The sequence below is a fragment of the Myotis myotis genome, unplaced genomic scaffold (assembly GCF_014108235.1).
Source record: "Myotis myotis isolate mMyoMyo1 unplaced genomic scaffold, mMyoMyo1.p scaffold_m19_p_5, whole genome shotgun sequence".
NCBI classification, from domain to species: Eukaryota; Metazoa; Chordata; class Mammalia; order Chiroptera; family Vespertilionidae; genus Myotis; species Myotis myotis.
The window spans coordinates 37,386,598-37,414,540 of NW_023416357.1; the positions used below are offsets into that span (position 1 = coordinate 37,386,598).

A 27,943-nucleotide genomic window follows, 5' to 3' on the forward strand; every position below is an offset into this window, starting at 1 on the left:
TATGTGTAATAAAGGTAGGCACCATTGCAACATCCACAAGTGAAAGCTAAGAGCCTAATAAGGAAGATTAGCTATAAATAACTGATAAAATTGCTCCTAAAAGTGTAGAAATCTCTATTTAGTATAGGGGATAACTGCTTATCACATCTTAAAAGTCCATAAGCCATCATTTAATTAAATGGTACACAAGGCCCTAACCAGTTTGGCTCAGTGGATAGAGCGTCTGCCTGCAGACTGAAAGGCCCCAAGTTCGATTCCAGTCAGGGGCATGTACCTTGGTTGCCGGCACATCCCCAGTGGGAGGTGTGCAGGAGGCAGCTGATCAATGTTTCTAACTATCTCTCTCCTTTACTCTCTGTAAAAAAAAAAAAAAATCAATAAATGGTACACAAAAATTAATGTTTATGCTTATTATGACTCTGAATCACTCTGAACTTTAAAAAAGAAGTACATTACTGTTGTCAAGCCACATGTATACATCCTTGCCGGGGTCCAACCCCAGCCGGTCCAGGGGTCCCCAAAGGTGTGGACGGAGTCGGCGAAGGAGGAATGACACGGAGACAGTGTTCAGTTGATCAGCAGCCTAGCCAGGATCTCCAGCCAGGATCTCCAGCCAAGTTCTGGTCTGGATCTCCAGAGAGGTTCTGCTTCGGATCTCTAGCCAGGTTCTGTGTCCATGTTCTCTTGCTAGGTTCTCCAGGTTCTCCAGCCAGGTTCTGTGGCCATGTTCCCTCGCTAGGTTCTCCAGCCAGGTTCTGTCCAGGTTCTCCAGCCAGGTTCAGTCACCAGTTTCTAGTCAGGTTCTCTTGCCAATTTCTGTAGTCAGGTTCAGTCCAGGATCTTTTGCCATGTTCTCTCGCTAGGTTCTGTCTCTAGATTCTGTGTAGGTTCTGTGTTGAGGTTCTGAGTGTAGGTTCTGTCTTCTTAGTTCTGTGTTCTAAGCTCTGTATTCTAAGTTCTGTCTTGCTGTCTTATTACATCTGTATTTATACCAGTTGATTCAATCCTATCAATCTCTATTACAAAGGTTAGGGCGTTTCTTATCTCCATTCCAGGGAGTAAAGATTATGTAGCTTAAGCATGATTGTTTGTAGTTAAAGTGATTAATTACCCGCCTGGCACTTAGTTAAGAGGTTTTATTCCCTCCCTAACTTCAGGGGAAAATCCCTACCTGGGGAAACAACCTTTCTAGGAGAGGCATCCCCTCCCTGACTTCAGGGAAAAATTCCTACCTGGGGAAACAACCTTTCTCGGAGAGGTGACCTTGGTTAAAACACACAGCGCTAAGGGGAGCAAACATATTAAGAACAGTATGCTATATATGCCAGGTCCCTTGAAACATATGCTGTGCAGATGTTTCTTTCCTGCAGCGACTGTGTCAAGCAGCAAGGATGGACCGGCTTCCGGCACATCCTAAAATTGACCCATATGGTATTATTGTACTTTCCAATGTACCCTTTAGATTTCGTATGAAACAAATCTACTGAAATGTAAGATTAATGATGTCAAGAACCTTTGTCAGCCGAAACCGGTTTGGCTCAGTGGATGGAGTGTCGGCCTGCGGACTGTAGGGTCCCAGGTTCGATTCCGGTCAGGAGCATGTACCTTGGTTGCAGGCACATCCCCAGTAGGAGATGTGTAGGAGGCAGCTGATCGATGTTTCTCTCTCATCGATGTTTCTAACTCTCTATCTCTCTCCCTTCCTCTCTGTAAAAAATCAATAAAATATATTTAAAAAAAGAAAAAAAAAGAAACTTTGTCAGTCTTGTTTATCTCTCTATCCCTAAAACTTACAAGAATTTTTAATCCCTTTCTTTGCAGTGTTGAAACAAATGAAATATTCTGTAGTCTAAATTTATAAACCATGTATACTGTCCTTTTTGGGTAAACTATATTATTGTAATTTGTTGTACCTAATTGGATTGTATTTTGTCTTTCTTTAGACACATGCCTGGGCATACAAGTAGAGAAGTCCTAATCATCTTTAGCAGCCTCACAACTTGTGATCCATCTAATATCTATGATCTAATCAAGGTAGATACAATAATTTTATAATCACAACCAAAATTACAACTCTAAAGAAAATTCTGTAGTGGTTTCCACTCTTGTGTTGAACATCTGACCCTGGTGGTCTGTGCACATCATAGCTGTCGGTCAGCCACTCAGACAGTTGGCTGGTTGGCCAGTCGCTTAGGCTTTTATATACATAGATTTTGTAATCTGTAAATTAATTCTTGTAAGTTTTACAAGCTTTCAGAGCATTCTGTTTATTTTTCAAACACTAATTGTTTAATGCTCTTTTTTTCTTCCCCCCAAACCATCCATTTCCTTGGATTTTATGAAGACCCTAAAGACAGCTAAAATTAGAGTGTCTGTTATTGGATTGTCTGCAGAAGTTCGGGTTTGCACTGTACTTGCTCGTGAAACTGGTGGTATATATCTAGAATCTTCAATATTTACTCATAATTACTATGTAAGAAGTAACAAGCTATTAATTAAATTGGATGTTTTAGCCTTTTTTAAGCTTTAATTAAACAGTTCATGTCCTGAAGTCCAAAATATGGGTAGTCATCTTAAATATATCATTGCTTCTGTTGATGTCTCAAAATGCAAGGAATTTTCAGAAATTATGTCAGTGTGCAAAGGCAGTATACTCTTGAAAAGCTAGAAATTTCATTAGATGTAATACTTTGTAAAGATCTTATAACTTGGCTTTAATTAAATTGTAATTATAATTATTCCTAGAGAAGACAAGTAAAGATATTATTTAAATAAGATTTTTGAAAAATGATAATTAAATGTTTTTATAGAAATACATAGAAATTATATAATTCATTATTCTCTCTGGAAAGCAGATTTTATTTTATTTTGCTTTTTATCTTGTTAGGCACATACCATGTTATTTTAGATGAAAGCCATTACAAAGAATTGCTAACACATCATGTTAGTCCTCCTCCTGCTAGCTCAAGTTCTGAGTGCTCACTGATTCGTATGGGTAAGTGTTTATTTTAAAATAGACATTTAACACATATATATTTTTTGGCTTAAACTAGACTTTCTATTTTCATTTGCACAAGTTATTTTAACATTTAAGATTTTTTAAACCCATATGTTTTATAATTAGAGAAAATTATGCTGGTGAAGCAATTTTGGGAAATACAGAGTTATAAAAGGAAAATTAAAACCATTTGTAGTCCTATCACTCAGAGAACACTACTGGTTTTTATTGTTACAGCGCGAAAGGTTTAAAGACACTGTATTTATAGAAAAATCCTTATACTAGGAAATTTAACAAATAAGCTACAAAACGCTCAGTACTGTTTGATCAAAGCTGTGTAATACAAATTGAAAAGACACAGAAGGTTGTAGGAAGTTACATCAAATTGCTCAATGTGATTTTTTTCAGGAGACAGAATGATGGGTTTTGTATCATGTAAAAAATTCTTTGTTTTTCTTTATTTTCTAAAAATTTTATAATCATTCATTACATTTATATTTAAAAAGATACAACTTTTTAAATATAAGAAGAATCTCCTTGCTTAATATGCATTTTTTTTTTACCTGTAAGTGAAAGGGAATGCTTTTCTGCCTTGTTTTGTGGCATTTATAGTGCTGGTCAAGAGCTCTTTCCTATTTCCTCATCTGTAAAATGAGATTAGTATCTGTCTTGTGTATTGCTAGGATTGAGTTAATGCAGATGAAGCATTTAGAATAATGGTTGCCATAAACACCCAATACATTTTAATATATCTTTATTGATTTTAGAGAGAGGAAGGGAGAGAGATAGAGAGATAGAAACATCAGTGGTAAGAGAGAATCATCGATCAGCTGCTTCCTGCACACCCCCTACTGGGGAGCAAGCCTAAAACACCGGCATGTGTCCTCCTCATTCATGGGCCGACACTCAGCCACTGAGCCACACCGGCTGGGCAACACTCAATACATTTGAGAGAGTATGTTGGCTAATCTTTTCTTTTTGGTCAGTGGGGGCACCGGGCCCGGTTTATTGCACTGCAACAGAGTTTAAATAAGTTCCGGGTGTCCCTTGGCTAATCTTTTTTGAGATGATACATTTCCTTAACCCATTTTATTTTATTTTTTTAAAATATATTTTATTGATTTTTTACAGAGAGAAAGGGAGAGAGATAGAGAGTTAGAAACATCGATGAGAGAGAATCATCGATCAGCTGCCTCCTGCACACCCCCCACTGGGGATGTGCCCGCAACCCAGGTACATGCCCTTGACCGGAATCGAACCTGGGACCCTTCAGTCCGCAGGCCGCCGCTCCATCCACCGAGCCAAACCGGTTTTGGCCCTTAACCCATTTTAAAGTTATTGTTTAATCTTATAATAATTTATTCTTCAAATTAATTTGTTAGAGCCATTTAGGAATATCAACCCATTTTCTATCACCTGATGTAAATATTTTTTCAGTTGGTCATTTACCTTAAATTTGTTTTGATATGTACATATATTTAACATTTTTATGTAATAAAATACCTTTTTGTTTATGGTTTATGTTTTTCTTGGGTTTGTCTTCAAATTGAAAAATATATGTGAAAAGCACATTACATGTGTTTGGATATTCCAAAATTTTAAACAGGGACATATATTTTTATATAAAGTGAAAGTAGATTAAGCAATAGATTCCTCTGTTGTATCAGTAACTATTTAAAAATTACATTTTCTTCTTAAAAAGCAATATGTGTTGTTATTAAATTAGAAAATCTAGATATGAACTTGAAAATCTGAAGTCATATGTGTGGACAGATCTTTCTCCCATTTCCTTCACTTTTATTTTTCTTGTAACCTGGAATTACAGTCAGTTTGACCACGCTATATTAAACATAACTAAAGGCAGGAAAGAGAACTTTTGTACAACTGTGTGGGCTTTGTGGTAGGAACTTTTTTAGTTTCTGGTCCTAGAATTTTGTTATTTGCTTGGAAAAAGGAAGTAATACATTTTTTCTGTGAAGGATTTCCTCAGCATACCGTTGCTTCTCTGTCTGATCAAGATGCAAAGCCCTCTTTCAGCATGGCGTAAGTAAAAACCTGGAAACTGTCAGTGATGATGTTTTTATAGTTTTAATTCCCTTCTATAAGTTACAAATGAAAAAGATGGGCTTGAAATGTAATGGCTTTTGTAAAATATTACGTTCTATATAGCTGTAAAAAGGAGTGAGAACTATCTCTCTATACTCCTATGCAGTAATATTTAGAGTGTATTACTAAGTAAAACAAGGTAGAGAAAAGTGTATAGAATGCTACCAGTTATCTAAGAAGAGGGAGGGAATTAGAGTAGATATACATACTTGCTTATATTAATAATAAAAATAGTAATGGAAATCAAAAGGGAAAACTAAAAAATGGTTACCTAGGTGTGTGGAGGAAGGCAAAGAGATAGATCATAGACTTTTCTGCATATACCTTGTTTTAACTTTGGAGCTTTACATTTTACATAATTATAAAATTACTAGTAAATTTAAGAAAGTAATTTTAAATATTATAAAAAAGATTGCTGTCTCCAGGTATAAATAAGGTGTAACAGGGACTGGATTTACCCTCTTGCCTCCTGCTAGAAAACCAGACAAAATATATAAAACAACCGTTTTCAGATATTGGAAACAGTACAGATAAGAATCCCTAAAAGAAGGGAAACAAAAGACATCGGCCCTCTGATTGCAGTTCACTATCTAGAGAGAATTTCCAGGCTGCAGTATAGGGAAGGAAAACCCACACAGAGCCTGGAGGTCTTGCTCAGTTGAAGAAACCAAGTTCAGAGTTTAGGGAGGCTGAAATGGCTGTTATTTTGTAGGGCAGAGTACTAGAGTGTAAAGAGCTTCACACAGCTCTCAAGATTTACAGGGACTTCCTCATGAGTCACTGTGAGCAAACTCCTGGAGCTATGGAAAGAGCCAGTGGACAGGAGCTGGCAGGACAATCCCTAGAGCTCACATGGGGCAGGGAGTAGTTTATATCCCCACCAGTCAGTTTGGAAAGGCCTCTTAACATAATAAGCATTGAACAGAGTCCAAAGTAATGGAACCAAATTAACACTAGACTAACGGCTGCACTGGGCAGCCTAACAAACTTAAAAGCAAGTCTTGAACAGATCAAACTATTTCAATTTACTTACATATATTTCAGAAAAAGCCTCACCATACTTAAGGGAATACAAAGAAGTCCACCACCCCAAAGCAAAATTCACAATGCCTGGCAGGCAATCAAAAATTACCAGGCATGCAGTCAGAAAATACCCATAAAAAGGGGAAAAATCATAGAATGGAAACATATCCAGAAATAACAAGTGACAGAATTAGTAAACAAAGTGTTAAAAGATAGATAGGTAGGTATGTATGTATGTGTATATTCCATATGTTCAGGAAAGTAGAGAAGAATATGAGCATGATAAGAGACATGGAAGATAGGGGAAAAAAACCCAATTTAGATTTCTAGAGATGAAAAATACAGTTTGTAAGATAAAAAATTTAACAGCAAATTAGTCACTGAAGAAGAAAAGATTAGTGAATTCAAAGACATTAATGGAAACTGTTCAAAACAAAAATGCAGACAGGAGACTTAATATCAAATGAGACACATAGGTTGACAGTAAAAGAACAGAAAAATAATCCATTCAAGTAGTAACCAAAAGAGGAGAAAAACCAAGATGGCGGCATAGGTAAACACTGGAAATTGCTGCCTCCCACAACAACTTCAAAAATACAACTAAAAGACAAAACGGACATCATCCAGAACTACAGGAAGGCTGGCTGAGTGGAAATTCTACAACTAGAAGGAAAGAGAAAAGCACACTGAGACTCAGAGGAGGTGCGGAAGTAAAGTGCAGAGGTACGGAGGCGCACGTGGAAAGGGCTGGCAACTGAGGACGCGGTTGTCTTTTTCAATTGGGAGGGAGTCACAGGCTCCCGACTGCTCTGAACTCCAGTTCTGGGCGAGTCTCTGGGGTCCCAGACTCACACAGGGAGAAACTGACTGTCTGGCATCGGTCGGAGCTCAAGGGCAGCTTTCTCTCAGAGGTGCTTGCAGTGATTACCGTGGGACACTGAGACCAGGGGCAGGGCTGAGGATCAGCCATAGCTGTTTGCTCTGCCCTGTTGATTCCCTGAGACCCCACCCCACCCAAGCTGTGAGCAGAGGCTTTTGCATATGAATGCCCTGGCCCTTTGTAATCTGAAAATTAACTAATAAACTGCAGCTGGGCCAGACAGACCCAGAACTTCCAAGAGAAGGCCCAAGGCCCCACAGCAGCTGCTGGGTAGCCTCAGGCAGAGGCTAAATTAGCACCTCCTTAGAGATCCAAGAGCCAGTGTACCCAGTGGTCAGAGTGGGACCATGCAGATTACAACTCCTCAGATCCATAAGGGACACACTCAGGGGGCAGACTTAGTGAGCACCAAAGCCCCACTGAAGCAAGTCTTTCCCCAGAAGGGTGTCTTCAGCACAGAAGTTCTCCCACCTTAGACGCAGCTGATTCTCACAGACAATTGGCCTGGAGGTCAATTCCTCCCAGTGATACCTACAACAATCAAGGCTTAACTCCAACAATACTGTGCACAAAGCCCACAAAGGGGTGCACCAAGAGTATCCACCTCAGATAATTGGGGAGGCTGAGCCACTGGGCCCTATAGGACACCTAGCACACAAAGCCACTCTACCAACACAGGGAAGCATAAAAAATGCGGAGACAAAGAAACAGGTCACAAATGACAGAAATGGAGGAAAGCAAACTACTGGACATAGAGTTCAAAACCATGGTTTTAAGGTTTTTCAAGAATTTTCTAGAAGCTGCCAATAAATTTAGTGAGACCCTGGAGGATATGAAAAAAGACCAACTAGAAATTAAGCATACACTGACTGAAATAAAGAATAATATACAGAGATCCAACAGCAGACAAGAGGATCCCAAGAATCAAGTCAAAGATTTGAAATACGAAGAAGCAAAAAACACCCAACCGGAAAAACAAAAAGAAAAAAGAATCCAAAAATAAGAAGGTAGTGTAAGGAGCCTCTGGGACAACTTCAAGCGTACCAACATCCGAATTATAGGGGTGCCGGAAGAAGAGAGAGAGCAAGATATTGAAAACCTATTTGAAGAAATAACGACAGAAAACTTCCCCTACCTGGTGAAAGAAATAGACTTACAAGTCCAGGATGCACAGAGAACCCCAAACAAAAGGAATCCAAAGAGGACCACACCAAGACACATCATAATTCAAATGCCATGAGCAAAAGACAAAGAGAGAATCTTAAAAGCAGCAAGAGAAAAACAGTCAGTTACCTACAAAGGAGTACCCATACGACTGTCAGCTGATTTCTCAACAGAAACTATGCAGGCCAGAAGGGAGTGGCAAGAAATATTCAAAGTGATGAATAGGAAGAACCTACAACCAAGATTACTTTATCCAGCAAAGCTATCATTCAGAATTGAAGGTCAGATAAAGAGCTTCACAGATAAGAAAAAGCTAAAGGAGTTCATCACCACCAAACCAGTATTATATGAAATGCTGAAAGGTATTCTTTAAGAAGAGGGAGAAGAAAAAGGTAAAGATAAAAATTATGAACAGCAAGTACATATCTATCAACAAATGAATCTAAAAATAAGTGAATAAAAAATCTGACAAATAGAGTAAACTGGTGAATATAATAGAATCAGGGGCATAGAAAGGGAGTGGACTGACAATTCTTGCGGGGAGAGGGGTGTGGGGGTGCAGGAAGAGACTGGACAAAAATCGTACACCTATGGATGAGGACAGTGGGAGGGGTAAGGGCAGAGGGTGGGGTGGGAACTGGGTGGAGGAGAGCTATGGGGGGAAAAAAGGAACAACTGTAATAATCTGAACAATAAATATTTAATTTTAAAAAAATGCAGACAGGAAAAAACCCAAAATGAACATAAGTGAGCTATGAAACAACTTCAAGATTTTAAAATCAAGGTAGCATACTTTCTTTTGCTCTAACTTTTCACATCTTTATATATCATGTTTTTAAGGTAATGTTTTTCTCCCCACAGGCATTTGGATAGCAATACTGAGCCAGGACTTACATTAGGAGGCTATTTCTGCCCACAGTGTCGGGCAAAGTATTGTGAGCTTCCTGTTGAATGTAAAATCTGTGGTAAGAAACCAACTACTTATTAATTCAGTAAACTAATTTTTAATAACTTCTCACCTATATTGCTATTAAAATAGATGTAAATATTAAGCTTTGCCTAGATTTCTAGATTTATTGTGAGAAGAGAAATAAATTACTTTTTTATTTTATTTATTTTTTAAAAGTATTTTTTGTTGAAAGTATTACATATGTTGTCCCCCCACCCCATCCCCGTTGACCTCTTCTGGCCCTCCGCCCACTCCCCCCCCACCCCCAGACCTTTATCACTCTATTGTCTGTGTCCATGGGTTATGCAAATATGCATACAAGGTCTTTGGATGATCTCTTCCCACCTACCCACCCATCCTCTCCTTCCCTCGAGATTCCACAGTCTGTCTTGGCTTGAGGATATTTTTTAAAATAGATTTTAGAGAGAGAGGAAGGGCAGGGAGAGAAAGAAGCATGACCTGTATGCCCCGACCAGGAGGGAACCCACCACCTAGGTATGTGCCCTGACCCAGGAATTGAACCCACAACCTTTTTGGTGTACGGGACAGTGCTCCAACCAACTGAACCACCTGGCTGGGCTAGAATACTTTTTATTGAGTGCCCAGTACTCCATTTCTAAGACCAAACATGGCATTCCAGAAGAGTTTCCTGATTCTCTTTCTGAACAAAGCATAGTCTTTCTTTTTTTTTTTTTTATTGATTAAGGTTTTACATATGTGTCCTTATCCCCCCATTGCCCCGCCACCCCCACACCCCCGCTCATGCCCTTACCCCCTGATGTCTATGTCCATTGGTTATGCTTATATGCATGCATACAAGTCCTTTGGTTGATCTCTCTCCTTTATCCCAACCCTCCCCTGCCTTCCCTCTGAGGAAAGCATCTGATCGATGCTTCTCTGTCTCTGGGTCAGTTTTTGTTCATTAGTGTATTTTCATTATAATCCACAAATGAGTGAGATCATGTGATATTTATCTTTCTCTGACTGACTTATTGATTGGCTGCCTCCTGCACGTCCTCTACTGGGGATCAAGCCCGCAACCCAGGCATGTGCCGTTGACCAGAATCGAACCCAGGACCCTTCAGTCTGCAGGCTGACGCTCTAGCCACTGAGCTAAACCAGCTAGGGCGAGATCCTTCTTTTTTACAGCAGTGTAGTATTCCATTGTGTAGATGTGCCACAGTTTTATAATCCACTCATTTACTGATGGGCACTTAGGCTTTTTCCAAATCTTAGCTATTCTAAATTTTGCTGCTATGAACATAGGGGTGCATATATCCTTTCTGATTGGTGTTTCTAGTTTCTTGGGATATATTCCTAAAAATGGGATCACTGGGTCAAATGGGAGTTCCATGTTTAGTTTTTTGAGGAAACTCCATACTGTTCTCCACAGTGGCTGCACCAATTTGCATTCCCACCAGCAATGCACGAGGGTTCCTTTTTCTCTGCACCCTCGCCAACACTTGTCATTTGTTGATTTGTTGATGATAGCCATTCTGATAGGTGTGAGATTGTACCTCATTGTTGTTTTGATTTGCACAAAGCATATTCTTTAAAGGAAATGAATCAAGTCTGATAGACATTTTTGCAACTCTTAACTTCATAAAGTAAATATATATAAGAAGAATGAGGAATTAAATTAATAGAATTGTAGAATTTTATTTTATTTATGAGTGACCAAATAAGCAAAGAGTGGTCACACGCTTAGTGACAGAACTAAGACTCCATCTATTCTGGAATCTCCTTTTATGGCCACAGGTAAACTGAAGAAATGAATAGTTGCAATCAAAAAAAAGAAAAAAAAACACTTGAAAATACTTAGCTTCAGTTGTATAATTTGACAGTTCAGCCATTGTCTTTATGAGGTTTGGGCTACTAATATGTCTCTGCTGTCATGTCAGGTCTTACTTTGGTGTCTGCTCCCCATTTGGCACGGTCTTACCATCATTTATTTCCTTTGGATGCTTTTCAAGAAGTTCCCCTAGAAGAATATAATGGCGAAAGGTATATGCATTTTGATTAATTTATGTTGTAAGAGGTAATGTGTGAATACATTGTTACTACATTTTAGTTATATTAACCTGGGAAAAATTATTTCTTACTTTAAAAAACAAGATGTATAATGCCTTGGTTATGACTGAAATGACTCATTAAATAGATCTGGATCTCCAGAAATCTATTAGTTTCCCTAAACCCATCTATGTGGTATACTAGTAGACCAGCTCTCCAAAAATAAAAAGAGCCCTAATTTTTAGCATTTGCTAATTTCCATGGTGTAAAACTGGAGAATTTATCCAGAAGGTCTAATGTCAGAATAATATGAAAATAAAGAAAAGATCAAATGAAGAGAAGAGAAATACTTCAAGGACATTTTCTACTATTAATGAACAAAACTTTCTGGATTGAAAGGACTATTGAAGGAAAGCACCCACACTAAAGTATATAATTGTGAAATTTCAGCATATGAAGCAAAATCTAAACATTTCTGAAAAAGAAAAATTAGATCACATAATCTGGAATTAAAAGTATTTGGCTTCTCATCAGTAACACTGGATACTGACAAGGAGCAATTTCTTTCAAAATTTATAGTGAAAACTATTACCAACCTAAGTTATATACCCAGTCAAGATATCAATTAAATGTAGGTAGGTAGAATAATAAAGGCATTTTCAGACTTGTAAGGTCTCAAAAGAGATTTTCTGAGGTAGTTGTAGAAGAGATGCTTCAGAGGAACTGGGAATGAATGAAAGAGAATAGGAATATCTATCTAATTCAAAATTGGCTAAGGAAAAGCCTACAATGATGATAAATGGAAACCCCAGAATGTCTCTTGTATGTCATGTGGAGATTGATCAGCCCAGTTTGGAGAAGGTCAAAATGTTCCAGGAGAAATGTCACCAAGAGAACAAAAGCTATATAATTCCTGATGTGGTTGCACATAATGAGAGGGTCTTTAGAATTCTCAGGGAAAGGTTGGGGCTGAGGTAATGGTAATTCCATAGAAAACTAAGCTTGTGGATGGCTATAATAATTAGGAAAAAATGTTTTAAGTGATTTTTTAAACATGTTTTTATTGATTTTAGAGAGAGGAATGGAGAGAGAGAAACATCGATCCACTGCCTCCTACACGCCCCCTACCAGGGATTGAGCCCATAACCCAGGATGTGCCCTGACCAGGAATGGAAGCAGCGATCTCTTGGTGCATGGGATCATGCTCAACTAACTGAACCACACTGGTTAGGGCGAGGAAAAAATGTTTCAAAGAGAGAAAAGTTATATTACATGTCTCAACTGAATGTTTATATAGTTATAATAAACTAAATATTTAATATTGTTCTACCTAAGATGATTTAACTATATAGAATTGAGAATGACGTTAGTTATGCATGTACATAGTATTGGTTCAAGAGGGTAAAAGAGAATTAAATGCTCATCTTCCGTAGTAAGAGGTTCATAACTAATGCCTATGAAAAAACCAAGAGATAGCACTTTATGCATAGATAACTATTAGACAAAAGTTTTGAAGGTGTTTGCTCTGGGGAACTGGAAATGAAGTGTGGGGTGGATAGGATAGGCAGGGAACTGTTAATAACTTTTGAGAATTATTAACTCTAAATCATTCCTTGAAAATTAAGCCTATAAGCATCTATTATAGGTAATAAATTAACTCCTCTCCTATTTATCTAGAATTGTACCAGCTGTCTATATCTTTAGGAGGGGTGAAAAATAGTCACTTAGATCATTTTCTGTAGGGTTTAATTCCCTTGTACAATCCCAATTGAGAAAGCATCTCATGTGTAACCTTGATGAGAATAAAAGTACTTTTTCTTTTTGCTGTTTTTAAAATATCACATTTATTGCTTAGATGATTTGGTACAGAACAGCTTTTCTTCTCATTTTCAATTTGGAAATACTATACAGATGAATACAAAGAGGAACAAAAGTACCAAAACCGAACTTATGGTTCTCTTCACGTGGCATAAGGCGCTTTTATAGATAACATGTTGCAGTAGTTTATAAGTTCCCTTTAGAAAACATGAAATCTATACATTTATATTGCCTCCTGTTTAATGCATGGGCTGAAATCACTAGGATCAACTTCTTAAAGAAAAGTAAATTTTTTTTGAAGTATGATTTTGGGCTGACTGTTAGATGACTGAATTTACCATAGAATTTTTAAAATTACTGGTATTCTTAACTCTTTCTCTTAAAAGTCATGTGTAAATAAATTGTAAGATTACTTATTAATTAAAGTATTTTGTTAATGAGCTTTTGCTGAACTATTTTAATGAGTTAATTCTAAACAAAATGATTCTTAAACTTTTTCAGATTTTGTTATGGATGCCAGGGGGAATTGAAAGACCAACATGTAAGTTTATGTACTTTCTAAATATTAAATATTGTACAAGAAATATTATATAAGTTTTCAGTAGATTATTGAAGAGCAAACTCCTATCAGGATATTCCTCAGAAGTATAATAATAGGTAGAGATAAAATGGAACACAATAGTTTAAACATTTATTTGTCATTCTGCATTCTAATTTTGCTACAAATATATTTTAGTACTTTAAACTGTCTTCAGTTTGCAAGCTAAACTGCATTTAGTTTGGAAATAGTAAATATTTTTTCTCTATATTGTGCTTTAAGTGCTGTCATAAGACATTTTGAAGTGAAGTTACCACTTAAGATGGCCACAGATCAAAGGTTATTCCCCCATTTGGCCAATAAGAAAATATTTTAAAATTTTTTGAAAGGGGCCAATTTGAATGTATAAATTTATATAAAGACACAAGTAAGATAGATAATTGTCTAGTTTTAATTTTTTCTTAATTTACTTGTTCATATTTAAAACTATGCATTATATATAAAAGGCTAACATGATTGCTCGCTGACCATCAGGGAGCAGCTTGGAATGAAGGCCCGATCAGCCCTGTTCACCGGCCAGGCCTAGGGACCCTCCCCATGCACAAATTGCGTGCACCAGGCATCTAGTAACCAGGGGTCCTCAAACTTTTTAAACGGGGCCAGTTCACTGTCTCTCAGACTGTTGGAGGGCCGGACTATAGTTTTTAAAAAAAACTATGAACAAATTCCTATGCACACTGCGGCGGCAAAAACACCCAGCAGGCCGGATAAATGTTTTCGGCAGGCCGCATGTGGCCCGCGGGCTGTAGTTTGAGGACCTCTGTAAGTAAACTATATAAAATGTTAGTGGGAATGATTGCTTGTTTATTCTGTCACATTTCATCAAACAATATTATTACGTTTTACATTCCTCTTTGATGTCAGTAGCTTCATCCTCACTGGAATCTCTTTTTGAATTATTTGACAGTTTTTTTGTTTGTTTTGAAATCAAGAAAAAGGGATAGGGGGAAATAGAAACATCAGTAATGAAGTCATTGATCAGCTGCCTCTGGCAAGCCCCCTACTGGGTTTTGAGCCCAACCTGGGAATGTGCCCTTGACTAGAATTGAACCTGGGAACCTTCAATCCACAGGCCAATGCTCTACCCACTGTGCCAAACCAGCTAGGGCATATTTGACAGTTTTTAAGAACCTATCATCTTCTATGCTGTTTAGGATTTAATGATTTTTGAGTATGTGTATGATGCTGCTCTGGAAGTTTTACCCAGGCACAGATATCTAAATACTAATTAATACTAATAGAATAATGAGTTTTTTCTTTTTATTTGTCTCACATGTGTCTTTTGCCATATTTTTTAGGTGTTTGATTAAAAGGGTAATGTAACTTTTGCAATTGTGAGGTCATTACCGAAGGAATAACTAAATCTGTGTTATATTGTGGTGCTTCTCCTTTTAAAAAATTTTAAATTAATTTTACTTTATTTTTTCATCACCATTTATCCCCATACCCTCTTCCACCTCCACCCTCCACCCCCATAGTGCTTCTTTTTTTAATTGAACCAGCAGATGACCTCTCTAAGCTTTCAAAACCAGTGCTAATTTCAAGCTTGTGTCTTCCCCAGATAGTTACTTAAAATGAAATAATCGAGAGTGTCCCATAATAGAAGGAACTTTAAGACTCAAAAACAAAGTTATTTCTTCATTTCTAAGGAATTTTTTTGGAAAAAAATAATCACCTTAGATTTGAGAACATATAGTACATTGGAAATAATAATGTAGGTGGGGAAAAATTGATAAGAGCTATAAAAGAGCAAAGCACTTTTAGTGTCTTCTAGGAGTGCTCTGCTTAACGTTTAGAAACTGCTTTTTAAATTTACTTTTCTTCTTTTCACTGCAGGTCTATCATTGCACTGTGTGCCAAAATGTTTTCTGTGTGGACTGTGATGTTTTTGTTCATGACTCTCTCCACTGTTGTCCTGGCTGTATTCATACTATTCCAACTCCTTCAGGTATTTGATTTCAGCATATAATACACATTATATGTGTTAAAAAGAAACTTGCAACTGTAAATAAAAGATTCTTTAGAAGAAGCTCCAATTAAAACATGAAAAGCAGTTCAAAAGGAAAATCTGACTTAAACTTTTTTGCTAAGAAAATGTAATATTTTATTATATTTTAAAATTTGTGTCCTGCTACAGCAATCCCTAGAATTCAATAGTAGTTCTTTTAGTTAATTTTGTTTTCTATTGTTTTTGAGTCATAATGTTTTCTTTTTTTAAAAATAATTATTTATTGTTGAAAGTATTACATATGTCACCTTTCCCCCATTAAGTTACATTATTATATTTATAATTTTCAGTGATTTAGTTTTATTGATTATTAGTATAAAAAGAAATTAAGTATAAGTGTTAATTCAATGTAGGATAAAAATTAATCAATGGTTATGAAATTAATGCCTACTGATATATTTGGGTTTAAATCTCTTATCTCACTTTATGTGATACTATTCCATCTTTATTTTTCTCTTCTTTCTTGCCTTTTTTGGATTGATTCTTTTATACTATTCTAGGTTTTTCAACTAGCTTGGAAATTACATACTTTATTTTTATTTTTTTAGTGGTTACCCTAGAAATTACAGTTCGCATAATTTATTAACTTGGGTCCTCTGGGGGTGGTTGGATGGGAAGAGATTAACCAAAGAACTTATATGCATATATGCATAACCCATGGACACAGACAGTAGTGTAGTGAAGGCCTGGAGTGGGGGGTAGATGTGGGCTAGAAGAGGTCAATGGGGAAAAAATGGGACATCTGTAATACTTTCAACAATAAAGATAAATTTTTTTTTAAGTAGAACCTGAGGCAAAGATGAAAGTATTGTTCCTTTATTTGGGAGGTTCTGGAAAGTGAGGGTAGGGCAGAAAAAGGAATGAGGTTGAGGTCATGTCGATTTCCAGTCAAAGGCACCTACCTGTGCTTGTACGTGCAGGAGGCAACCAGTTGATGTGTCCTTCTTGTATCAATGGTCTCTCTCTATCTCCCTCTTCCTCTCCCTCCCTCTATTCCACTCTCTCTAAAAATCAATGAAAAAATATCCTTGGGTGAAGATAAATAAAATTGATTGTGATGATGATTGTTCAATTCTGTGAACATGCTAAAAACCATTGAATTATAGACTTCAAATGGGTGAATTGTGTGGTACGTAAAGTATCTCTATATATAAAAGGCTAAGTGACCAAACGTCCATCTGTCAGACCGGCCACTACATGTGACACATACTGGCTTGACTTGTGCATGCGCGATACATACAAAGCTCTCACTGGTGCCAGTCGCATGCGTGTTTCGATCTGTCACTGTTGATCGTGAATTTTGTTGTTTTTGTTGACATTCTGAAGCTGAAAAAAAGGCATCTTTGATAGAATATGTCTGAAGACCAACTATTGGCACAACGTACCTCTAAAGCTGGCTGAGTGTTGTAGTGTTTGGAGATGTTTCAGACAGTTGTCTCTTAAAAGAAACATGAGATCAGAGGATTTTGCTTATAGCAAATGGTTAGTAAAACTTGGAGATGGCAAACTTGAGAGCAGTTTTCGTTTAGGAACTAGAGGCCTGGTACACGACATTTGTGCACTCGGTGGGGGGGTGTCCCTCAGCCTGGCCTGTGCCCTCTCGCAATCCGGGAGACCTCAGGGGATGTCCGACTGATGCGGAGGTGGGAGAGGCTTCCGCTACCGTCGCTGCACTCACCAGCCGTGAGCCTGGCTTCTGGTGGTCAGTGCGCATCATAGCGACCTGTCATTCCACCATTCGGTCGATTTGCATATTAGCTTTTTATTATATAGGATGGATATTAGTGAAATCTCCCGTGAAATGATTTGTAATGGATCTATTACTGAAGCTACTCTTGGAAATAGTATATCTATAGATAGTACTAAAAATATATCTAAACGTGCGATTTTTTTGTCCTAAAAATGAGCACGTTCATAAATTAAATGAAAGAATTTGGATATACTTGATGGAGATTTTCACACCTATTTGAGTGATGATTCCATTGATTCAACAGATGATGCCGAAAAGGAAAATATTCCGATCAAATTTCTTAATAGTATTACTCCTTTGGGAATGCCTTGTTATAAATTAAAATTGAAAGTAGGTGCAGTCATCATGCTACTGAGAAATCTTAATAGTAAATTGGGTCTTTATAATGGTACTAGATTTATTATCAAAAGATTGTGACCTAACATTATTGAAGTTGAAGTATTAACAGGGTCTGCGGAAGGGGAGGTTGTTCTGATTCCAAGAATTGATTTGTCCCCATCTGACACTGGCCTCCCATTTAAATTAATTTGACTACAGTTTCCTGTGATGCCAGCATTTGCGATGACTATTAATAAATCACAAGGACAAACTCTAGACCAGCCGTGGGCAAACTACAGCCCGCGGGCCGGATCTGTCCCATTTGAAATGAATAAAACTAAAAAAAAAAAAAGACCATACCCTTTTATGTAATGATGTTTACTTTAAATTTATATTAGTTCACACAAACACTCCATCCATGCTTTTGTTCCGGCCCTCCGGTCCAGTTTAAGAACCCATTGTGGCCCTCGAGTCAAAAAGTTTGCCCACCCCTGCTCTAGACAAAGTAGGAATATTCCTACTGAATCCATTTTTGGACATAGTTATATGTTGCTTCCTCCCAAGTTCCAAGAGCTTGTGATGTTAAAGTTAAAGTTGTAAATACTTCATCACAGGGAAATTAGTCAAGCACTCTGAAAGTGTTTTTACTCTTAATGTGGTATACAGAGAGATATTAGAATACTAGAGGCCCGGTGCACAAATATTTGTGCACTCGGGGGTAGGGGGTCTCTCAGGTCGGCCTATGCCCTCTCACAGTCTGGGACCCCTCAGGGGTGACCACTTGCTGGCTTAGGCCTGCTCCCCAGGGGATTGGGCCTAAGATGGCAATCAGACATCCCTCTGGCAGCCCGCCAGCCCTCGGGGGATGTCCATTTGCCAGCTGGGAGCAGACCTAAGCTGCAGTCAGACATCCTTAGCGCTGCTGAAGAGGCAGGAGAGGCTCCCACCACCACTGCTGTACTGGCAGCCATCAGCCTGGCTTATGGCTGAGCAGAGCTCCCCCTTGTGAGAGCGCACTGATCACCAGAGGGCAGCTCCTGCATTGAGTGTCTGCCCCCTGGTGGTCAGTGTGTGTCATAGTGACCAGTCATTCCCAGTCTTTCTGTTGTTAGGGTCAGTTTGCATATTACCCTTTTGCTATATAGGATAGAGGCCTGGTGCACGGGTGGGGGCCGGCTGGTTTGCCCTGAAAGGTGATCCGGATCAGGGTGGGGGTCCCACTGGGTTGCCTGGCCAGCCTGGATGACGGGCTGATGGCTGTTTGCAGCTGGTCACAGCCCCTTCAGGGTGGGGGTCCCCACTGGGGTGCCTGGCCAGCCTGGGTGAGGGGCTGAGGGCCGTTTTCAGGCTGGCAGGCAACTGAAGCTCCCAGCCTCTTTTTTTTTACTTTTTTGGTTTTTATTCTGGGATTTATTTACCTTCTATAGCTGTCACTGGAGCTGAGAGCCGGCTCCAGCTCTGAGGCCGTTGACGGCTGAAAGCAGGTATCTGGGTTTGTTTAGCTTCTATAATTGAAACTCTGTTGCCATCACTGGCACTCTAAGCTCTGAGCCCGCTGCCGGCTGAAAGCAGGTACCTGGGGTTTGTTTAGCTTCTGTAATTGCAACATTGTTGCATCTGGAGCTTAGAGCTGGGCCGCAGCAGGCGGGGAACCGTGGCTTCCTCCATCACTGGAGCAAGCAAGCCTCATGTTTGCTTCAGCTGCGTGGCTGCCGGCCGCCATCTTTGTTGGCAGTTAATTTGCATATCCTGCTGATTAGCCAATGGAAGCATAGCAGAGGTATGGTTAATACCATGTTTGTCTATTATTAGATAGGAAGTTTCATCAATTTATCAGTCATGGTTTTTATCAATATTGTTTTTATATTATGTTTTGTTTTTATATCATGTTTTTGTTGTTATATCATGTTGTTTATTTATTATTAATTTATATATTATTTTCATATACATTTTACTAATTTTCTTTCATCTCTGACACTTCTATTATAAAGAAAGAGTGAATAGCAATATTAAAATATTTCTTCTAATTAATTTCCTTTCAATGTGCACGAATCTGTGCACCAGGCCACTAGTATCTCAATAAATCTGTCTTAAAAGTGAAACACTGGGAGAATACAAAGGGGTAGGTTGTAGAGGAGTAGGTGAACACAGGGCTGAGAGAGAATTATTTTTTAGCGTTTTAAAATAGTTTTAATTTTTGAGACATGTAAACAAAAGTATTCAAAAATAATAACATTGCCCTACCTGGTTTGGCTCAGTGAATAGAGCATCGGCCTGTGAACTGAAGGGTCCCCGGTTCGATCCCAGTCAAGCGCACATACCTGGGTTGCGGGCTCAATCCCCACTGGGGGATGTGCAGAAGGCAGCTGATCAATGATTCTCTCTCATCATCGATGTTTCCATCTCTCTCTTCTTCTCCCTTCCTCTCTGAAATCAATAAAAATATATTTTAAAAAAATTATGGAATCTTGGGAAGTTGTGGTGAAGCAAATGTAAATAATGTTTTAGCCAATGTTAGTTTTTAGTTGAGGGCCTGAATAATAACACAAAAGCAATCCTGTTCATCAAATAATGCAGTAGTAATGGAGCTGGAGGTTGGAGGGGAACTGCAGTCAAATTTCTTTTTCATTTATTTGGGTCATGGCTCAGTGATACATTTTCCACCTATATGTGGCAATATGTGCACTGTTTCTATTTTGTTGTGACTCTTGCCCTTGAAAATAACTATATATATACAAAACAAAGATGGCAGTACTATTTGAAGATTTAGATTTAAAATGTGAGTCATGTATTTAAGGACCACAGGTGACCCACTATATACTGAAGGCATGTCACAATCAAAATACTAATATATTTCAAAACTGAGGGGACAGCAGGACTTCTTCTCATAATGACAGTAGGAAAGAAGAACCATAAACATTTTGTAAGTTTTCTCAATGCTTTTTTTTTTTTTTAAATATATTTTATTGATTTTTTTACAGAGAGGAAGGGAAAGAGATAGAGAGTCAGAAACATCGATGAGAGAGAAACATCGATCAGCTGCCTCCTGCACACCTCCTACTGGGGATGTGCCCGCAACCCAGGTACATGCCCTCGACCGGAACCGAACCTGGGACCCTTCAGTCCGCAGGCCGACGCTCTATCCACTGAGCCAAACCGGTTTCGGCAATGCTTTTTAACTTCCTCATGTTCCATCTGTGTTCAGCGGTCTGTATCACTGTAATGATTGGCAAACTCATAACATGACATGATTTCAAGTGGTGAGAAAGAAAGGGCTCAGCCAGTCCTTGGGAAGTGGGGTGGTAGAAATGCAGGCCTTTGGTGGGTGGCAGAATTTAGGGGAAAGGGCAAGAAGTTTGAGTCCGTAGGGCCTATTCTGTTCTGGGGAAACCTATTACAAGGTGGACTGGGGTTCTGATGGGGTCCTTATGGGATTTAAATTCGTGATTTCACCTGACTGAATTGCTATTTGAGTCACACCTCAGGCCAGGGCCCTGAAAATAATACACAGTTTGTTCAAACCTGTACATCTCTATCTATCTGATAGTAACCTACGTGGTAGGATATAGACACTAAAAAGAGAACATAAACCCTAACCTCATGGAACTGTGAATCTCCCAGCCTAGAAGGGAGACCTATAAAGAAGTCACTGTGAAAGTGCAAATAGTATGCCAAGGGCTTCGGGAATGCAGAAGAGGTGCTGTAAATGGGCTGGGATGCAAACCCCGTGCCTACAGAGGCCAGGCAGATAATGCAAGTGAGTGGAAAGGGGCCAGGTTGCTGCCAAGTGGCGGCATCTGGAAGCACTTGTTCCATCTAAAAGAGGTAGCCTCTGGATGCTGGGCTCAGGGATAGAAGAAAGACACCGTTTTCACTATACATCTTTCTGTACCTTTTGAGTTTTATGCATGTGCATTTTTACCTAGTTTTTTTTAGAAAGTTTTATTAGAGGAGGTAACCATTACTTGGCCCCCACCTATTTTTTTTTTCTGGGAATGTCGGTCCCCTGGTGCCACGTATTTTGATAAGAGAAACTGAAAAACTGGATTTTTAAGTGAATTCTCCTAAATTTTAAACATTGGTGTTTAACTTTTAAAAACTGAACAGGCTAAATAAAACTTATCACAGGACACCAGTTTACAAACTTTGGCCCCGCCTATATCTTCTCTGTTCCTTATCAGGGCAGATCATCTTACTTTTCAGGAATCAGGCTTTCCTGGGATAGATCCCTCTTAGGGGATAATTCAGTTTAGATGTTCAGTATTAAGAATTGACTAGACAAATAACAAGTGTTGAAGAGGATGTGGAGAAAAAGGAACACTCGTGCACTGCTGGTGGGAATGCAGACTGGTGCAGTCACTGTGGAGAACAGTATCTAGCTTCCTCAAAAAACTAAAAATGGAACTCGCATTTGACCCAATGATCCCACTTCTAAGAATATATCCCAAGAAGCCAGAAACACCAGTCAGAAAGGATATATGCACCCCTATGTTCATAGCAGCTCAATTTACCATAGCTAAGATTTGGAAACAGCCTAAGTGCCCATCAACAGATGAGTGGATTAAAAAACTGTGGTACATCTACACAATGGAATACTACGCTGCGATAAAAAAGAAGGAACTCTTGCCTTTTGCAACAGCATGGATGGAACTGGAGAGCATTATGCTAAGTGGAATAAGCCAGTTAGAGAAAGATAAATACCTCATGATTTCACTCATTTGTGGAATATAGAGAACAACATAGACTTATGAACAGGGACAGATCCAAAGACAGAGAAACAGCGATCAGACTATTAATCCCAAGAGGGAAAGTAGGGGAGGGAGGGGGTAAGGCGAAGAGATCAACCAAAGGACTTGTATGCATGCATATAAGCCAAACCAATGGACATGGACAACATGGGTATGAGAGCATGAGGGGGGGGGGGGGCGGGGGGGGAGACGAGGACACATTTGTAATACCTTAACAAAGAATTAAAAAAATAATAAATAAATAAATAAATTTTAAAAAAGAATTGACTAGAGGAAGAGGGTCTTTCAGGCTCTCTCTAATCAGTGATTCGAAGGTTGTGTCTGGACTTGTAGCATCAGCACCACCTGGGAAAAGTTGGAAATGCACATTCTTGGCCCTGTCAGACCTTTGGAATCAGAAATTCTGGGGGTGAGCCTATCAATCTGTGGTTTAACAAACCCCGCAGGTGATTGTGATAAACGCTGAAGTATGAAAACCACTGCCACTGCCTCTGTTATAGAGGTAGATAAGCCATTTAAAAACAGGATAAAAGAATTCTACTGAACTTAAAAAAAAAATTAACTCAGGTAACTACAGAAAACAAATCCAAACGTGGAATTGCTTTTTCATTTCTTTAGATTATCTTTAAACTTTAGTGGATTTGTGTGTGTCCTTAGAATTTTTAAAAAATCAAAGTGACTTACAATGAGCATACAATAAAATGCTCCCATTTTAAGTAGATGGTTTTATGTCTTTTGGCAAATGTATTCTAGTACATCCATGCAATGACCTCCACAATTGAAAGAACATTTTCATCTGCCCACCTGGCCCTGTTTCGGTCAGTATTTCCCAAGACTTCCAGTACCAGGTGCTGCTGATCAGTTTCTGTCACTATAGATTAGATTTGGCTGTTGTATAATTGCTTACAAATTGACCATGCAGCATGTGTGATTTCTTTTGTTTAGCATAATATTTTTGAGATTTGTCCATGTTATGTGTATTAATAGTTTGTTCTTTTTTACTGCATACTAATATTCCATTTAATGGATACATTATCATTTGTTTGTTCCCAATGAACATTGAGGTGGTTTCTGGTTTTTTTTGGTTGTTATGAATAAAGCTACTATGAACAATAATTTTTTGTGTTCGTATGTTTTCATTTTTCAGATGTAGGAATGGAATTGGTAGGTTGAATGGTAAATGTGTACATGATGCTGCCCAGCTATTTTTCCATTGTGTTGCACCATTTTACACTCCCACAAGCTATGTATGTGTTTGCATATTTGTTTTTGGCTACTGAGTATTTTAGTTCCCTTCCTTTGGGGATTTCTTCCCCCCTTCCTGCCATATAGAAGTGATATTTGGATCTTTTTCCAGTTAAGGCTATGCAGGAGTTTTCAGTGTCGCTAGGAGTAAAAGGAAAATGGATAAAGGATATCCACTAACAATCTATAACAAATATCATACTTACTGGTCAAACTTCAGAAAAATGTCTACCAAAGTCAAGAATAAAATAGGATATAAATTTACACAATGGAATATTACTCCACCATAAAAAAAGGAAGGAAATTTTACCCTTTGCGACAGCATGGATAGACCTAGAGAACATTATGCTCAATGAAATGTCAGTCAGAGGAAGACAAGTACCATATGGTTTCTCTGATGTGGAATCTAATGAACAAAATGAACTAACAAGCAAAATAAAGACAGATTCATAAATAAAGAGCAGGCTGATAGCTGTTGGTGGAGGGTGGGGACTGGGGATGGAGGGGCGTTGAGCAAAAAAAGAAAAGAAAGGTAACTCATTGATATGGACAATAGTGTTGTGGTTGCAGGGGGTAGGGGGGAAGTGTAAGGGTATAGGGGAGGATAAATGGTGATGAAAAAAATAAACTTTAAAATAAGATAGGATATCTATTATCATCTTATTAAGTAACATTATATAAAAGGATAGCATCTCCCTAGCCAGTTTGGCTCCGTGGATAGTGCGTCGGCCTGTAGACCCAAGGGCCCCAGGTTCGATTCTGGTCAAGGGCATGGTACCTTGGTTGCAGGTTCTTCCCTGGTCTGGGCCCTGGTCAGGCTCGTGCAGGAGGCAACCAATTGATGTGTTTCTCTCACATCGATGTTTCTCTCTGTCTTTCCCTCTCTCTTCCACTCCCTCTAAAAGATCAATGGAAAAATATCCTCGGGTGAGGATTAACAAAAAGATAAAAGGATAGCATCAATGCAATAAGACAAGAAAATGAAATGACTGTAAAAAACAAAACTAACATAATATTCAGATAATACAAATATCTCCTTAGAAAATTTAAGAGGATTTCTAATCATTAAAAATCCTATACATTTAGAAAACAATAGTAAAATAAGGGCAACAAAATCTACAAGTTACAACATCAAATATACTGCATTGGGCAGAGATGCACACAACATAAATGAAAAGTGAGGTTTACTGTCAGAAGGGTCAGCTGTGTGGAGAGGTTGCAACTGGATACATCATGGAAAGTGCTTCAAAAGAGGAAGGGAGAGAGAGAGAGAGAGAAAAAGAGAGAGAGAGAGAGAAACATCAATGATGAGAGAGAATCATTGATTGGCTGTCCCTGTAACATTATACATGTTAATACAAAAGTTAGGAGGGACCAGGGAACAGCTGGTCAACTTTTTAACAATAATTGCTTCTTGGCTGGGAAATTGGCTTTGTTGGACCAGCGCTTTAGCCAGAGGAGATCACATGCCAGGCCTGCTGGTGAAAAAGCTTTGCTACCTGCTCAAATACCAAAATGAGGAGGGAATGAGCTTTCTGGGAGACCTGGGGTTGCCTTTGTTTAAAATCTAGCCTTTACGCAGCAGTGGTTAAGAGTGCAGACTCCGTAGCCAGACTGGTTCATCTGAACCCCTATCTGCCTAAGTTTCCTCATCTGTAAAATGAAAATAACATGCCTGCTTTGTTACTGTTAAAGGGATTATATGTACATGTCTAAAGCACTTAGAACTGTGTCTAGCAAGTACTAGTCTCGTTTTAATTATTTTTAAAATATATTTTTATTGATTTCAGAGAGGAAGGGAGAGGGAGAGAGAGTTAGAAACATCAATGATGAGAGAGAATCATTGATTAGCTGCCTCCTGCACACCCCACACAGAGGATCAAGCCCGCAACCCAGGCATGTGCCCTTGACCGGAATCGAAACCGGAACCCTTCAGTCCACTGGCTGATGCTCTACCCACTGAGCCAAACCAGCTACTTGGTAAATCAGAGATAGAAAAAAGTAATTCCTAAAAGAAATGGGCTTAGGAAAAAAGTTATAGAAGTAAAGGAAGGGCCCTGGGAACTTGGGAGTGAAGAAGGTAATGATAAACATGCCTGGGGCAGGGAGGGGAAAGAGAAAGGCATGGACAGACATGCTCCCCGGAGGGAGAGCGCCTTAGTTCTTATTTTTTATAATAATTACACAATATTGAAATTATTTTTTTTAAAGTATAAACCCAGAAAAAATTAAGAAAGCGGGAGGGGACCATCAGCACATAGAATATTTTAACAAATTTTTAGAAGGTGGAAACTCAAATTGAATAGTAGTAACCAATGAAGTGGGCCAAAGGAAACCACAGCCTGAACACACATGTCACCTGTGGGAGACTTCACCCTGCAGAGAATCCTGGAGCAGCGGGGGACTCCGAGTGCCAGGTATGCCAGGTAAGAAGGAGGGCAGGAATGACGGGAAGGGGTGAAAGTCGATGGACTAATTTAAAATCTGTGCATGGGACAGTTGGCTCCCTCCACCCCACCATCAGATTATTTGATAGGGTTTAAACCTGAGGCAAAAAATATTAGATGATTATCTTTAAAGAAACTGAATAAGCTGTTTCAGCTAACTTGAGCTAGTGTGGGCACTGGTACCCCCAGACAAGGAATCCTTCTAGACCTGGTCATTTTCTGGACAAGGAACATGCCCAGTGTGCTTTCAGCTGCCAGCTCTGACAGGTGACTTGAAGTAGTTCCTCTGATTTAGGGCTTCTCCAGGGTAAACCCTGGCTCCCCAATCTGGCCTCCAAGTAAAGGGCTTAGTTCAAATCGCAATTATGTGGCTTTAATTAGATTTTAACCGTAATTCTGACCAATCAGCTTTTCAATGGCCTACTTCTTAAACATAAATTGCAAACCGAGAATCAGTGTACATTTGAGGATGTCTGGAAATGTGAAAAATAAACAAATGTACATGGTAATAGCCTTGGAGAAAATATAATTTAGGAGACTGATGAACTAAACCTTAGTATTGATAAAGTTAATTTATGAGGACCCACAAAATGGAGGCCACCCCTGTGGCCTAGCCCAAGTCATAAATCTGAACCTCAGTCAGCCTGCACTTATGGGACACACCTGTCAGGGAAACTTAACATCCACCAATCACAATCCTCCAAGTCGGCTTTAGCTAGTTTACCTTCCCCTAGGAAAACATACTGGTAAGCAAACCCCCACCGTCTTAGCCAACCCTGCCCTGTTTCCTGTTGCCTCTTCTCTATAAAACTCACTCTTGCCCCAAATCCCTGGAGAACAGTGTCCACTGCTTGTGAGGCACCCCTCCCCAATTCCGGGCTGTTTTCCCTTGAACCAGGACAGCAAACTCCTTATTAACCTTAGTTTTATCATCTGACAATATTGTAGGAGAGAGCCAGAAAGGTTGTGTTGGCTAAAAATAATAAGATGTCATGAAAATAAAGAACAAGAAAGAGCTGTGGGACATTAAAACTATAATTGCTGAAATTAAGAATTACTATTGGAGAGTTGGAAGATACTGGAGAGGAAATTTCCCAGGAAATAGAGCAAAAGCACTAAGAATATAGGGGGGAGGGGGAGGTTTAGATGATCAATTAAATCCCCACCTAAATCATGGGGATACCAGAAAGAGTGAAAAGAGAATAGCAGACAGTTGGAAATCATCAAAGAAAATTATAGAAAACAATGCCTTAGGGCTGATGGGCCACCCCCGTGTTCAGTGTGAAAGGGCCCATTGGGTGCCCAGAACAATGAATGTAGAAACACCCAAACCTATACACAACATTTTAGAATTTTATAACCCCAAGGATAAAGAGAAAATCCTAAAATAAACCAGAGAGATAGAAACTGTCACCAGCAAAGAAATAAGACTTATACTAGCACTGCGAGCACTAACCAACCTTAACTGTTTAGAATAAAACACTTCCTGTTGTGGGACTTGGTAAGTGTTGTCATTCCTGCTGGGTCCTGACTGGCCCTTGTGACTTCATACTTAGAGCATTTACGGGTAATTTCTCAGTGAACTGCAATTTGTTTTGAGTTTTAGTTCCTCAAATATTTTCTCATTGCTTTCCATTAAAGGACCAACACAGCATTTGTACTCAGGCCGCCCATTCTCCTTCCACTGGACAGAGACTCTGGCTAAACCTCTCGGTAAGTAAATTACCATTTCTGGCAGAGGTGCTTTTCTTCCACACCTGAAGTACCAGCACTCTTATTTCTCTTATTTTTGTTTCTCTGGAGGCAAGAGGACAGGCACTATAGCCACCCAGACTTGGGTTTAAATCCTAGATCCATGACATAGTTGCCTCAGCTGGTACT

The 27,943-nt window shown here is 38.9% G+C and overlaps 2 protein-coding genes across 7 annotated transcripts in view; both read left to right on the forward strand.

The window, feature by feature from the left end:
* The window catches only part of GTF2H2C (GTF2H2 family member C), a 35,651-nt gene extending 9,719 nt beyond the window's left edge, over window positions 1–25,932 (forward strand). The window contains exons 9-17 of one of the 3 annotated variants that reach the window (XM_036307888.1): window positions 1,944–2,034; window positions 2,345–2,432; window positions 2,888–2,995; window positions 4,978–5,041; window positions 9,033–9,136; window positions 11,022–11,124; window positions 13,450–13,489; window positions 15,383–15,494; window positions 25,898–25,932. In XM_036307888.1, the coding sequence (XP_036163781.1) occupies window positions 1,944–2,034; window positions 2,345–2,432; window positions 2,888–2,995; window positions 4,978–5,041; window positions 9,033–9,136; window positions 11,022–11,124; window positions 13,450–13,489; window positions 15,383–15,494; window positions 25,898–25,917 (730 nt within the window). In that variant the 3' untranslated portion in view covers window positions 25,918–25,932. Of the gene's footprint in view, window positions 1–1,943; window positions 2,035–2,344; window positions 2,433–2,887; window positions 2,996–4,977; window positions 5,042–9,032; window positions 9,137–11,021; window positions 11,125–13,449; window positions 13,490–15,382; window positions 15,813–23,517; window positions 23,559–25,897 lie in introns of those variants that run through there. The other 2 variants (XM_036307887.1, XM_036307889.1) reach the window with 2 other exon arrangements.
* LOC118655709 (NLR family apoptosis inhibitory protein) overlaps window positions 15,412–27,943 on the forward strand; it is a 53,480-nt gene continuing 40,948 nt past the window's right edge. For 2 of the 4 annotated variants that reach the window (XM_036307868.1, XM_036307869.1), the window contains exon 1: window positions 26,094–27,775. Coding sequence is in view for 1 of the 4 variants with exons in the window: in XM_036307866.1 (XP_036163759.1) it covers window positions 25,931–26,041; window positions 27,704–27,775 (183 nt within the window). In the remaining 3 variants the exon portion in view is untranslated. Of the gene's footprint in view, window positions 15,495–25,897; window positions 26,042–26,093; window positions 27,776–27,943 lie in introns of those variants that run through there. The other 2 variants (XM_036307866.1, XM_036307867.1) reach the window with 2 other exon arrangements.